At 40.7% G+C, this 15,260-nt stretch overlaps 1 protein-coding gene across 2 annotated transcripts in view; it reads left to right on the forward strand.

Annotated features, from left to right (window-relative positions):
• LOC133317438 (mediator of RNA polymerase II transcription subunit 23) overlaps nucleotides 1-15,260 on the forward strand; it is a 31,576-nt gene that overhangs the window by 14,222 nt on the left and 2,094 nt on the right. For both annotated transcript variants that reach the window (XM_061519301.1, XM_061519302.1), the window contains exons 17-19: nucleotides 8,880-9,120; nucleotides 9,226-9,997; nucleotides 10,676-10,857. In XM_061519301.1, the coding sequence (XP_061375285.1) occupies nucleotides 8,880-9,120; nucleotides 9,226-9,997; nucleotides 10,676-10,857 (1,195 nt within the window). The remainder of the gene's footprint in view (nucleotides 1-8,879; nucleotides 9,121-9,225; nucleotides 9,998-10,675; nucleotides 10,858-15,260) is intronic.

The raw sequence follows: 15,260 nt of genomic DNA on the forward strand, positions 1-15,260 counted from the left end.
ACATCAGCAAGTTGACGACCAGAAGGAATATGGGACTATTCTGTCATATACACTACTATTCTAACAGATATAAAAAACTTGCAACTAAGATGATTAGCATTTGTACCCCTTTTTGTTGGGGGCGTATTCTAGGAAGATATACTTAAGAGCTCGGGGATCCAATTTACTTATGAACATGGAAGAATGCCACACCCAAGGATGCAAGACTCAAGACTTTGCATAATAGGGACATATGGAAAAGATAGGTCTTGAGGGGAATAGGACTTATATTTCGAAGGATTTGATAGGGTAACCAAATAATCAAATATGTTGTAATCATCACAGTCTCTCCCCAATAAGAGTTGGGATTAGATGTCTGGAAAAGTAATGCTCTAACCACTTCAAGTAGGTGAAGGTTTTTTCTCTCAGCAACCCTATTCTGTTGAAGGGCATGTGCACATGTGAGCTTGTGAAGCATGTCATTGTCCTTAATAAATTGTGAGAGTTGTTGGTTGATGTATTCAGTACCATTATCAATCCGTAGTCTTTTAATATTTTTTCCAAACTGGGTCTCAACCAAGTGATAGAATTGGATGAATAACTATGGTACGTCCAACTTGTCTTCATTAGGAAAATCCAAGTTACTCGGGTAGAATCATCAATGAATGAAACAAACCATTTAGCACCCGAGATATTATGTACTTTAGATGGTCCCCAAACATCATAGCGAACAAGATCAAATGGTACGACATTTTTTATGGAGCTAGAAGGAAAAGATGTACCATGGTGTTTTGCAAACTAATAGACATCACAATGAAGTGATTCAACAAATACGTACTTGAGGAGGGTCGGAAACAAAGTTTTGAGAAGATTAAAAGGTGGATGTCCCAGATGTTTGTGTTGAAGCCAAATTATTGACTCTGAAGTGGACTGGTTATGAGCCATAGGCAACTGTTTTCGGGAACTACTTGCAACATGTTTTTGAAAGATAATATAACCCACCATGTTCCTTAACAACTCCAATTGTCTTTCCCGTGGTGAGATCCTGAAAGACAAAATGAGTAGGAAAGAATATTTCAGTACAAGTCAAATCAGTGGTAAGTTTGTGAATGGAGAGAAGATCATGAGATTAGGAACATGGAGAATATTTTTTAGATATAAGGAAGGTTGAACTGAGATGGTACCAAAACCCACAACCGATACATAAGATCCATCAACAATAGTAATAGTGCGAATATTGTGATGGATTGATAAGAGGGAAAGGTATCAGGCTGACAAGTCATATGTTAGTCGCACCAGAGTCAACAATCCATAACCTTTTAAAATAAGTACTAGAAGCCAAAAAAAGATTAAGTATGTGTCCTTACTAGTTATAGAACGAGAGCAAGGGTGAGATGTCTTACTAAAATTATCCATAAGGATCCACAAACTAGAGCGTTGCCTTGCTTGAGTTATCGGAAGTCCCCAAATAGTGATAAAATTGTTAGATCTGAGCAACGGAAACCTGAATGAACCAAAAAGATCCGAGCTTTACGGGAAAACAAAGGGCCGTGATCCAAACAGTATCGAATTGAAAAGACTACGACAGATCTGGAGGGAGGAGGTGACAACAAGCAACAACCAAGAAGATGCTTCATGTGCTGTCACGCGCTCTTTAGTACAATGCCAGAGAGACAACTAGCTTGTGGAGGCGCATGCGGTGTTTTCGGTGATGGGCTCCTGGGTTCTGGTCAATGTGGGACACGCAACCTCATCTTGGGACTAACTGGTCTAAAAAACGGCTAGAAAAGTGGTCGACTGGAGATTAAAGTAGCAGTTGAAACTTTCCAGTGTGTGTGGAACAGCTCTGGACACAAGGGTGGCGTAGAATTGTAGATTTGGAAATTATAAGCGAAAATTTGCCTTCTTGACAGAAAAAGTCATCAGAAAAATTTTCCGATGACGGCTGGTGACCAGAAGTGGTGACACGAAAGTTGCGCAAGAGGTTCCGCACTAAAGATGGTGACTTGGACGCACTAAAAGCGTAAAGAAGGATCCACACTAGAGGCGATGGTTGTGGAAGCAAAAGGCTCCCAGATTAAGAGCTCTAATGGCAATTTGAAAGGAGAAAAGCTGAAAAAAATTGTTGGTTCTCAAAAGCACATGTAAAGGGAATATAATATATATAGAGAGACTAATGGCCTAAAGGAATAAATCCAAATCCTTAAAAATAAGAAAATATTAATATGAATATAAAGGAAACAAATATTACACATTTTCCATATTTACAATAATATTAGAATAAAAAGTTCGTAGTAAAGATTCATCCTTGAAAATTCTGGGGTCTCTCACCAACCATACATATCAAATATGTACAAATACTGCATATTATCGTAAAGCCTTGTCCTGCCTCTTTTACTCGGAAAATTAATTAGCAAAAAGTGCTCCAACCTTTCAGTACAGATACAAAATTCTCCATAAGTACCCGAAACTTTAAATCACAATATAACAAGCAGATGGGTAGTGTAGGAATAGGGACTAATAGTCTCAAAATAAGAAAAATACATGATACAAATATAGAGATTGCTTTATTTGGTATGTAAACCTCCTCAAAGTTTTTCTATTATTAAGACTTTGAATGAAATTACTGTAACCAGGCGTGCAAACAAAAAATAGAGAGAAGAAAATACTCATGAAGATTGTCATAAACCAACTATCACAAAAGTTTAAGTTTGTAGATCAAGACACATGAATTGTTTTATATTACATTTTTAGCATGCCCACCTTATGCAACAGCCCTTTGGGCTTTGAACTGAGTCAATGCATAGGCAAGGATTGAACTTTAGACCACTAGGTCATAAAGGCTCTAATACCATGTCATGAATTAGTTATCCCAAAAGCTTAAATATGCTAAGTGAAGACAAATAAATAGTTTCATATTACATCTCTAATAGAGATCAACATGGTTCAACCCAGCGTACAATAGGCCTATACCAGCAAAACATAAATTCCACATGTCATGATGATCAATAAAGATAACAAGGAGTTGCAGCCGAAATACAATCCCTGAATCCAACTACACCCGAATCCTCACTTTTACTGAGATTTAGTTCACTCTACAGTATAATTATTAATTTTACAACACACACACAACAGGTATGCTAACTGAAAATAAGAAGTTAAATACACAGAATTGCACGTGATTCAAGTAATAGATTAGCATGGTAATACTAAAAGAATTATGAAAACAGCTCAAATCTAAATTTTAGTTTATAACACTTGAGATTAAAGAATAATTGTATATTGAATAATCATAGTGTATTACAATGTACAAGAGCTCTCTATTTAAAGAGACTAAAAGACCTAATAGGTTGAGCTCATACGATGTGGGACTATATATATACTGAACTATTTTTACAACTATTCTAACACTCCCCCTCAAGCTGGAGCATATATATTGTAAGCACCCAGCTTGCCACAAATATATTCAACCCGAGGACCCCTAAGAGCTTTAGTGAAGACATCCGCGAGTTGATCATTGGAGTTGACAAATTCCGTTTTGATTTCTCCTGACTGAATCTTTTCTCGAATGAAATGACAATCGATCTCTATATGTTTGGTTCTCTCATGAAATACAGGATTAGAGGATATATGTAGTGCAGCTTGATTGTCACAAATGAGAGTCATGGGTTTCTTCTGTTCACAAAGATGGAGCTCCCGAATCAACTGCTTTAACCAGATTAGCTCGCAGGTAGCAACTCCCATTGCACGATACTCGGCCTCTGCACTAGATCGGGCAACAACAGTTTGTTTCTTACTTTTCCAAGAAATCAGGTTTCCTCCAAAGAAAACACAATAGCCTGAAGTAGAGCGCCTATCCGAGGGTAATCCTGCCCAATCGGCATCTGAATAACCACAAATTTATGTATTTCCCTGATCTGAATATAATAAACCTTTCCCTGTTGCTCCTTTGATGTAACGAAGGATCCTAACAGCAGCATCCCAATGAGAATCACAAGGAGAATCAAGAAACTGACTAGCGACACTAACAGCAAAAGAAATGTCCGACCTAGTCACAGTGAGATAATTGAGCTTCCCAATCAACCTCCGATAACGTCCAGGATCAGATAATGGTTCTCCTTGTCCGGGTAGTAATTTGATAGTAGGATCCATGGGTGTGTCAACTGGCTTACACGCCAACATACCAGTCTCTTCTAGGATATCCAAGGCATACTTCCTTTGACAGATAGAAATGCCCTGTCTAGATTGTGCTACCTCAATTCCCAAGAAGTAACGCAGCTTCCCGAGGTCCTTTGTCTTAAATTGACTGAATAAATACTGTTTTAACTGACAAATTCCAGCTTGATCACTCCCGGTGAGGATGATGTCATCAACATAGACTAACAAATAGATGCACTTATCAGGAGATGTGATCCTATAAAACACAGAGTGGTCAACTTTACTGCGAATTAAGCCAAACTCCTGAACAGCAGAACTGAAGCGACTGAACCATGCCCGAGGAGACTGCTTGAGACCATATAAGGATTTGCGAAGACGACACACCTTCCCAGACTCCCCCTGAGCAACAAAACCCGGTGGTTGCTCCATATAAACTTCTTCTTGTAAATCACCATGAAGAAAGACATTTTTGATGTCAAGTTGAAGGAGTGGCCAGTGACGAATAGCAGCAAGAGCAAGAAATAGGCGAACTGACGCCATCTTAGCGATCAGAGAGAATGTATCGCTATAATCAAGGCCGAATATTTGAGTAAAACCCTTTGCAACTAGGCGGGCCTTGAGTCGATCAACATGGTCATCAGGTCCAACTTTCACAGTAAACACCCAGCGACAACCAACTGTAGATTTCTCTGGAGGAGCAGAAAAAAGGTCCCAAGTGCCATTGGAATGAAGTGCAGTCATCTCATCAAGCATCGCTTGGCGCCACCCTGGATGGGAAAGTGCTTCACCTGTGGTCTTAGGAATAGAAATAGAAGAAAGACTAGAAACAAAGGTGAAATGAGGTGAAGAAAGACGGTCATAGCTCAAAAAAGTATAAAGAGGATAAGGGTTACGAGTAGTACGTGTACCTTTTCTTTGAGCAATGGGAATAGCCTCTGGTGAAGGATCCGGAGAGGAAGAAGCAACAGCAGTAGGCGATGAGTCAGCAAGAGTCGAGTCGACAGAAGGCACAGTTTGGCGACGCTGATAGGTGAGAAGTGGACGGTCCTCAGGTATAGAAGCAATAGGTTGCTCATTTGGAATAGAAGCACCTGCAGCTGGCAAAGACAAGTCAAGAAAAGGGTCAGGAAGAACATGATCAACCTGTGACAACTGAGATGGAATAGAATTAAAGGGTTGTTGATCAAGAAAAGTGACATCAGCGGAAACTAAGTAACGCTTAAGATCGGGAGAATAACAACGATAACCCTTTTGAAGACGAGAATAACCAAGAAAGATACACTGAAAGGCTTTGGATGTTAACTTATCCTTACCAGGAGTGAGATCATGAACAAAACAAGTACAACCAAAGACATGTGGAGTTAGAGGATAAAGAGGAACATCTGGAAGCAATAGGTTATGAGGAATGTCATTGTTGAGCACAGATGAGGGCATGCGACTGATGAGAAAACAAGAGATGAGTACAGCATATGCCCAGAAGTGAAGGGGAACCTGCATATGAAGAAGAAGGGTACGTGCAGTTTCAATGAGATGTTTGTTTTTACGTTCAGCCACCTCATTTTGTTGTGGAGGGTGAGGACAAGTAGTTTGATGTAAAGTACCTTGTGTGGCCAAGAAATTAGAAAAATCAATAGAAACATATTCCTTAACATTATCACTACGTAGAATACGAATAGAAACACCAAATTGAGTATGAATCTCAGTATAAAACTTTTTATAAATGGAAAATAACTCAGAACGATTTTTCATTAAATAGACCCAAGTGCAACGGGAAAAATCATCAATAAAGGTAACGAAATACCGAAAACCTAAAACAGACAAGGTACGACTTGGACCCCAGATATCTGAATGAACAAGAGAGAAAGGGGCATCAGCTCGTTTATTGACTCGACTGGCAAAAGAGGAACGTGTATGCTTCCCTTGTTGACATGACACACAATCTAAAGACTGAAGACCGGATAAAAGAGGAACCATTTTCTGCAACTTTGAAAGACTTGGATGAGCGAGGCGACTGTGGATAAGTTGTGGAGATTTTGTGAGAGAGAGTGCCACTGAAGGACGACGCACATCCAGATAGTAAAGCCCCCGTGACTCACGACCCACTCCAATCATTTCCCCCGTACCCGGATCCTGCACAGAAATAGAGTGGTTAGAGAAAGTAATGGTGCAAGTGAGGGAGTGGATCAACTTACTAATAGAAATTAAGTTATAAGGGATGTCAGGAATGTAATAAACAGATGTCAAGGCCAAGGTAGAGGTCGGACGAGCTTGTCCAATCCCACGAACTGGGGCTTTGGTTCCATCCGCAAGGGTAAAAGAAGGTAAATGATCAGAATAAGTAAGAGATGTAAAGAGTTCCTTATTACCACAGAGATGATCGGTAGCACCTGAGTCAAATATCCAAGTGCCAAGTGATGTAGAATGAGAAACACAAGCAACGGGATTACCAGTATATGGTTGAGACTGAGGAGAAGCCTTCTTGAGAAGAGTTTAGAGTGCAGCATAGTCCGCAAGTGAGAGAGAAACTGAACCAAATGATGCATTGTCTGACTGAGCTATATTCGCAGCAAGAGAGGTAGAATCCTTCAGTTCGGAAGATGTAATGGGCCCAATATTAGTAGAGATAATTCCTGAGGAAGTTTTGACAGGAGGACAAGGAGAGTTAACCTCCGAGAGATCAGTGGATGCTGCTGCCATTTAAAAACAGAATATAAAAGCCGTAAACGAAGGCAAACGATATCCAATCAAGGAGAACCACGCGTCTAAAGTGAGACCCACAAAGAACCAAGCACAGATCCGGAAAGAGGAGAAGAAGGCGAGAAGTTCTGTCCAAGAACGGCCGGAAAAATCCACCGGAACAGTGCACACGCGCCGGTTGAAGGTGGCGCGTGAGCACCACGCGCAGAGGAGAAGAACGGCGCGTGGAGGCGCGTGGCTGACGCGACGGTGGTCGGACCACCACAGAACTGGTCGCCGGGATGAGACGGTCCTGATCACAGGTAGTCTGGGCTGAATACTCGCCGGAACAGTGCTCCGGTGGCCTGAACAGTGACGAGCGGCGGTTGTTGGCGGCGGGAAGTGGTTCTGACAGTTGAAGAAACAAGCCGGAGAGACACACGGCTTAGAGAAAAACTCGCCGGAAGAATGCACGGCAAAGTAGAAGAGAACACCTAAGCAGTGGGCTTAGGGTTTTAGCGGAAGCGGATCCCCGGAGCGAAAAAGGTCTGATACCAACTTGAGATTAAAGAATAATTGTATATTGAATAATCATAGTGTATTACAATGTACAAGAGCTCTCTATTTAAAGAGACTAAAAGACCTAATAGGTTGAGCTCATACGATGTGGGACTATATATATACTGAACTATTTTTACAACTATTCTAACAGGTAGGCTGGGCCCTCGTGTCCCGGGTTCGATCTTCGCCGCCCCTCACTTTCTCTTATGGCGTTTCTTAGCACAGGTAGGCTGAGCCTGTTGCATTGTCCACTCTTCAAGTCCAATGGGCTCTCGTGTGAGGGGGCGTGTTGAGATATAATAGTCCCACATTGGTTGTATGTGCAACTAATGTGGAGTTTATAAGGTCTTGGGCACTCCCACCCTTTGAGCTAGCTTTTAGGGTGGTGTATACCAAGGTTCTTTACATGGTATCAGAGCCTCGTGTCCCGGGTTCGATCTTCGCCGCCCCTCACTTTCTCTTGTGGCGTTTCTTAGCACAGGTAGGCTGGGCCTGTTGCATTGTCCACTCTTCAAGTCCAATGGGCTCTCGTGTAGAGACACTCCCACCCTTTGAGCTAGCTTTTGGGGTGGTGTATCCCAAGATTCTTTACAATAACTATAAAAAACCAATTCAATGCAAAAACTTAAGTTGTTAGGTGAAAGCCCCATTAATTGTTTTATATTATATTTCTCTAACATGCTTCCCGCATAATAGCCCGTTGGGTTTAAATGGTGAATAATGCACAAGTCCATCTACTTGTGCTAAGAAACTCTATAATATTTAATATTTATTAATAGAATGAGGGCGGTGAGAATCGAACTCATGATCACTTGGTCACATGGGCTCTCATATTATATAAAGAACCAATTCAACCCAAAAATTTAAGTTGTTAGGTGAAGGTTCCTTGAATGATTTTATATTATATTTGTATTGTATTTCTCTAGTAGTAACTTTTAAGAAAGCATTCCCAAATGCCTTGACGGATGACAAATTTATTGTACAAGCTTTAGCTAATAGTGGGTGCAATTATTGTTAATGCATCCAACTCTCTGTTGGGCATGAGAGAAGTGAACCAGCCTTGGCCAATTTTCTTTTAGTGTTCTTTTACAACACACACACACACACACACCAGGTATGCTAACTGAAAATAAGAATATAAATACACACAAATTTTTACGTTATTCAAGTAAAAGATTAGCGTCATAATACTAAAAGAATTGTGAAAACAGGTGAAATCTAAATTTTAGTTAATAACTTTTAAGAAGCATTACCAAATGTCTTAATGGATGACAAAATTATTGTACAAGCTTTAGCTAATAATGGGTGCAATTATTGTTAATGCATCCAACATTTCTGTTTGGAATGACAGAAGTGAACCAGCCTTAGCCAATTTTAGTTGTGCTTTAGTAATTTACATTTTTTATTTGGTAAGTAAGTGTTTAACTGTTGGGATATAATGCATCCTCCTGTGCCATCACTATGAAAATTGCATTGACTGATGCTGCATGCGACAAAATATCCAGGTATCCAGTGTTCTTTGATGATATCGCTGCACGTTTGCTTCCAGTCATCCCCTTGATTATTTATAGATTTATTGAAAATGACGCAATGGATCCAGCAGAAAGACTATTGGCCATATATTCCACATTGCTTGCTTATTACCCTCTAAGATTTACATTTGTTCGTGATATACTTGCATACTTCTATGGTCATCTTCCAGGAAAGCTCATTGTTCGATTACTCAATGTACTTGACATCAGTAAGGTAGCAATCTTCATTTTCTTCTGTTAGCCTTTTTTTTTCCTTAAGGTTGTTTTACTTGAAGATAATATTATTCTGCAACTATTATTGGGTCCGTATTTCTTTCAGATTCCCTTTTCAGAGTCATTCCCACAGCAAATAAGTTCGTCAAATCCTGTCATGTGCCCTCCTCTGGATTATTTTACGACTCTGTTATTGGGAATAGTGAATAATGTTATCCCTCCATTACATAACAATTCAAAATCTGGATCAACGGATGCTTCGAACAATGCACTGCGTAATGCACAAAACAAACCTCCGGCAGTATCTCAGTCTGGGCCAGCAAATGCTTCTGAGGGCCAAAAGGCATTTTACCAAATTCAGGATCCTGGCACATACACTCAGCTGGTTCTTGAGACTGCTGTCATTGAAATACTTTCCCTTCCCGTATCTGCCTCTCAGATAGTACAATCACTTGTTCAAATTGTTGTTAATATACAACCAACACTGATCCAGTCCAGCAATGCTCTCCACGGTGGTTCGAATGGTGTAGGGCAAGGTTCAGTATTACCAACATCACCTTCAGGGGGAAGCACAGATTCATTAGGGGCAAGCAGATCAACACCTTCAGTCTCCGGAATAAATACCTCTAACTTTGCTTCTCGAAGTGGTTATACATGCCAACAACTGTCTTGCTTGTTGATTCAAGCTTGTGGCCTCCTACTGGCTCAGCTTCCTTCTGATTTTCACTTACAACTTTACTTGGAGACAACACGTATTATAAAAGAGAACTGGTGGCTTACAGATGGGAAAAGGTCTCTTGGGGAAATAGACTCTGCTGTTGGCTATGCTTTGTTAGATCCAACGTGGGCTGCACAGGACAATACCTCCACAGCCATTGGTATGGTTTCACAGAGGGATTGTTTACTAGAAAATTATTTGCTTAAGTCTTACCATTAGAATTTTAATCTGTCTTTGATACTAAAAAATGTGACTTATATTTTGAGATATTTTTCTATTTGAAATATATATGAATTGTGTCTGTCAAAAAGGATCTGCTTTATGAAGGATAGGCTGCAATATCAGCATGTCGAAGTCCTTAATTTGTCTTCAGGTAGACATGGCTCAGAATTTGTGTGGATGTATCAAGATATAAGTGAGTTGTTCGTGGAAATGCAAGAAGACACAGTACAGGTTAAATTGGACATTAAAAGATTTTGAAATGATGTTACTAACCAACAGGGTAGAAGTTCTAGAAGATATTTCTTTAAATTTTTATTTTGAATGACTCGAGAAAGTGAAATTTTTTAAAGAACATGACACTAACTTTGATTTTAAAATCTTGTTCATTATTGTTTCTAAACATTTTATTTATGAGAATAATTTAATCTTTTTGCAAGTTATTATTAGTTTTGAGTGCTACGCTATCAGCAAGCATCTGTATGGAAATTAAAGTGTCTATTACTTTGGTTTATCCTCTGTAGGATATACTGCTCCCATTAAAACTAGGTGAATTTTGATCTATTTCTAGTAATTAATTGAGCCTGAAAGAAACCCTGATCTTTTCTTGTAATCACAGGGAATGTGGTTGCGTTGCTTCATTCTTTCTTCAGTAACCTCCCTCAAGAATGGCTTGAAGGGACCAATGTTATCATCAAGCAACTTCGGCCAGTAACATCAGTTGCAATGTTGAGGATAGCATTCCGTATAATGGGCCCACTCCTTCCAAAACTTGCCAATGCTCATGCACTTTTCAACAAGGTACAGAAAATCACCAATTCCACATTTTTAAGAAAACATTCATGTGTGTATGTGTATATATGTATATATCTCTCTGTGCTTGTGCCTTCTGTGCTCAAACTTAAATATTGAGAACATAGCTATGAAGAATCTGATCCTCAATGCATCCTGGAGGAGTTGTATTTTCCAAATCATAAATACTAACAAACACCTGCCACGGATAAGTGCTAGCCTATGTTCCATATTAGGTCTCTGGTATCTAGTGATAGTATTATCACTTTCTCATAAAAAATTTATATGGTAACCGCTTAAGAAAATTATAAAAATACAAATAATAAGACTTCACTGATAGTAATGAGGTCCCTGATCTCATGATAAACAATTTTATCAGCTCTGAGTTGACTCCTGTATGTTGTAACTTGTTTCTTGACATTGTAGCCTTGAACATGTAAAGATCTTTCCAATTAGAAAAAATCTTAATCCTTTTCTTTCCCAAATTTTTAGCAATTTCCTTGGGGTCCTAGACAATTGAGGATCAGAAAATATCACACACACACACATAAATCAATTTTTTCTAATATCCAGCGTGTCATGAACGTGATTTCATCTGGATTTGTCAGATCTTGCCTAAGAATGTCTTTCCCCTTTAGTCCATCCTTTCCTGAATTGTGCTGAATGTTAAATCAAGTAGCATGCCAATGACTTGAGATGCAGAAGCTAAACACGTCAATGCTCTGTCGTTGCTGATTTATTTTTTCAGCTAGAGTATACCTTTATCTTCAACATCAACATCAACAACACCTTTATCCCAAATTAATTAGGGTCGGTGGTAGATGAACCCACATGAAAGATACTGTTAGAATATTAGATATGATATGATTAGATTTGATTAGATATGATTGGATTCTGTCTTATCCGTAAATAGTCTGACTGTATTCTGACTGTATTAGGATTAGGTTTGGATTAGGTTTGGGCCTTACACTTAAGCCCATTAGGGTCTCTATATATTGTAACTCCTTGACACAGATCAATACACAACGTATTCTTTTACATTTATCTTGGTATCAGAGCTTTTTCGTTCTAGGAACCCTCGCTTCCGCTCAGAAACCTTGTTTTTTGCTTTAAAAACCTAAGCCCACTGCTTAGGAGTCATCTTTCTTGCCGTGCGTCCTTCCGGCAAGCCTTCTAGGGCTGTAAACAGCCTCTGAGTGATTTTTCCAAACGCGTCAGCACCTCCGACGGCCACCGGAACCACCGCCCGCCGTCAGAATCACTGTTCAGGCAACCAGAGACTTTTTCCGGCGACTTTTCCGACCAAACTTCACGCGATCAGGACCCTTTCTTCCCGGCGACCAGGTCTGTGGTGGTCCGGTCAGCAACGCATCTCCCACGCGCCGTCACGCGCCACCTGTCTTCACTGCGCGTGGGCTTCACGCGCCACCTTCTGCCGGCGCGTGAGCACTATTCCGGCGACCTTTTCCGGCCGGTCTTGGACAGAGAAGCTCGCCTTCTCCTCCCCTTTCTGGATCTGTGATTGTTTCTCTGTGGGTCTGACCTTAGACGCGTGGTTCTTCTTGATTGGATATCGTTTGCCTTCGTTTACGGCTTTTATATTTTATCTTTAAATGGCAGCAGCATCTCCTGATCTCTCGGAGGTTAACTCTCCTTCTATTGTTGCAAATATAGCTCAGTCAGACAAAGCATCATTTGGTTCAGGTTCGGACTGTGCTGCACTCCAAACCCCTCTCAGGAAGGCTTCTACTCAGTCTCAGCCTTATACTGGTAATCCCGTTGCTTGTGTTTCTCATTCTACATCACTTGGCACTTGGATATTTGACTCCGGTGCTACCGATCATCTCTGTGGTAATAAGGAACTCTTTACATCTCTTACTTATTCTGATCATTTACCGTATTTTACCCTTGCGGATGGAACCAAAGCCCCAGTTTGTGGGATTGGACAAGCTCGTCCGACCTCTACCTTGGCCCTGACATCTGTCTATTACATTCCTGGCATCCCTTATAACTTAATTTCTATTAGTAAGTTGATCCACTCCCTCACTTGCACCATTACTTTCTCTAACCATTCTGTTTCTGTGCAGGATCCGGGTACGGGGAAAATGATTGGAGTGGGTCATGAGTCACGGGGGCTTTATTATCTGGATGTGCCTCGTCCTTCAGTAGCATGCTCTCTCACAGAATTTCCACAACTTATCCACAGTCGCCTTGGTCATCCAAGTCTTTCAAAGTTGCAGAAAATGGTTCCTCTTTTGTCCGGTCTTCAGTCTTTAGATTGTGTGTCATGTCAACAAGGGAAGCATACACGCTCCTCTTTTGCCAGTCGAGTCAATAAACGAGTTGATGCCCCTTTCTCTCTTGTTCATTCAGATATCTGGGGTCCAAGTCGTACCTTGTCTGTCTTAGGTTTTCGGTATTTCGTTACCTTTATTGATGATTTTTCCCGTTGCACTTGGACCTATTTAATGAAAAATCGTTCTGAGTTATTTTCCATTTATAAAAAGTTTTCTACTGAGATCCATACTCAATTTGGTGTTTCTATTCGTATTCTACGTAGTGATAATGCTAAGGAATATGTTTCTATTGATTTTTCTAAATTCTTGGCCACACAAGGTACTTTACATCAAACTACTTGTTCTCACACTCCACAACAAAATGGGGTGGCTGAACGTAAAAACAGACATCTCATTGAAACTGCCCGTACCCTTCTTATTCATATGCAGGTTCCTCTTCACTTCTGGGCAGATGCTGTACTCATCTCTTGTTTTCTCATCAATCGCATGCCTTCATCTGTGCTCCACAATGACATTCCTCATAATCTATTGCTTCCAGATGTTCCTCTTTATCCTCTAACTCCACATGTCTTTGGTTGTACTTGTTTTGTTCATGATCTCACTCCTGGTAAGGATAAGTTAACATCCAAAGCCTTTCAGTGTATCTTTCTTGGTTATTCTCGTCTTCAAAAGGGTTATCGTTGTTATTCTCCCGACCTTAAGCGTTACTTAGTTTCCGCTGATGTCACTTTTCTTGATCAACAACCCTTTAATTCTATCCCATCTCAGATGTCACAGGTTGATCATGTACTTCCTGTCCCTTTTCTTGACTTGTCTTTGCCAGCTGCAGGTGCTTCTATTCCAGATGAGCAACCTATTGCTTCTATACCTGAGGACCGTCCACTTCTCACCTATCAGCGTCGCAAAACTGTGCCTCCTGTCGACTCGACTCTTGCTGACTCATCGCCCACTGCTGTTGCTTCTTCCCCTCCGGATCCTTCATCAGAGACTCTTCCCATTGCTCAAAGAAAAGGTACACGTACTACTCGTAACCCTTATCCTCTTTATACCTTTTTGAGTTATGACCGTCTTTCTTCACCTCATTTCACCTTTGTTTCTAGTCTTTCTTCTATTTCTATTCCTAAGACCACAGGTGCAGCACTTTCCCATCCAGGGTGGCGCCAAGCAATGCTTGATGAGATGACTGCACTTCATTCCAATGGCACTTGGGACCTTGTTTCTGCTCCTCCAGAGAAGTCTATAGTTTGTTGTCGCTGGGTTTTTACTGTGAAAGTTAGACCTGATGGCCATATTGATCGTCTCAAGGCACGTTTAGTTGCCAAGGGTTTTACTCAAATCTTTGGCCTTGATTATAGCGATACATTTTCTCCGGTCGCTAAGATGGCGTCAGTCCGCCTCTTTCTTGCCCTTGCTGCTGTTCGTCACTGGCCACTCCTTCAACTTGACATCAAAAATGCCTTTCTTCATGGTGATTTACAAGAAGTTTACATGGAGCAACCACCTGGTTTTGTTGCTCAGGGGGAGTCTGGAAAGGTGTGTCGTCTTCGGAAATCCTTATATGGTCTCAAGCAGTCTCCTCGAGCATGGTTCAGTCGTTTCAGTTCTGCTGTTCAGGCGTTTGGCTTAATCCGCAGTAAAGTTGATCATTCTGTGTTTTATAGGATTACATCTCCTGATAAGTGTATCTATTTGTTAGTCTATGTTGACGACATCATTCTCACCGGAAGTGATCAAGACGGAATTCGTCAGTTAAAACAGCATTTGTTTAGTACGTTTCAAACAAAGGACCTTGGGAAGCTGCGTTACTTCTTGGGAATTGAGGTGGCGCAATCAAGACAGGGCATTTCTATCTGTCAAAGGAAATATGCCTTGGATATCCTAGAAGAAACTGGTATGTTGGGGAGTAAACCAGTTGATACACCTATGGATCCTAATGTCAAGTTATTACCCGGACAGGGGGAGCCGTTATCTGATCCTGGACGTTATCGGAGGCTAATTGGGAAGCTCAATTATCTTACTGTGACTAGGCCAGATATTTCTTTCGCTGTCAGTACGGCCAGTCAGTTCCTTGATTCCCCTTGTGATTCACATTGGGATGCTGCTGTGAGGATCCTC

This window comes from Gastrolobium bilobum, unplaced genomic scaffold (assembly GCF_033153095.1).
Source record: "Gastrolobium bilobum isolate Gb01-03AN ecotype WA unplaced genomic scaffold, APGP_CSIRO_Gbil_v1 utg3480, whole genome shotgun sequence".
NCBI lineage: Eukaryota > Viridiplantae > Streptophyta > Magnoliopsida > Fabales > Fabaceae > Gastrolobium > Gastrolobium bilobum.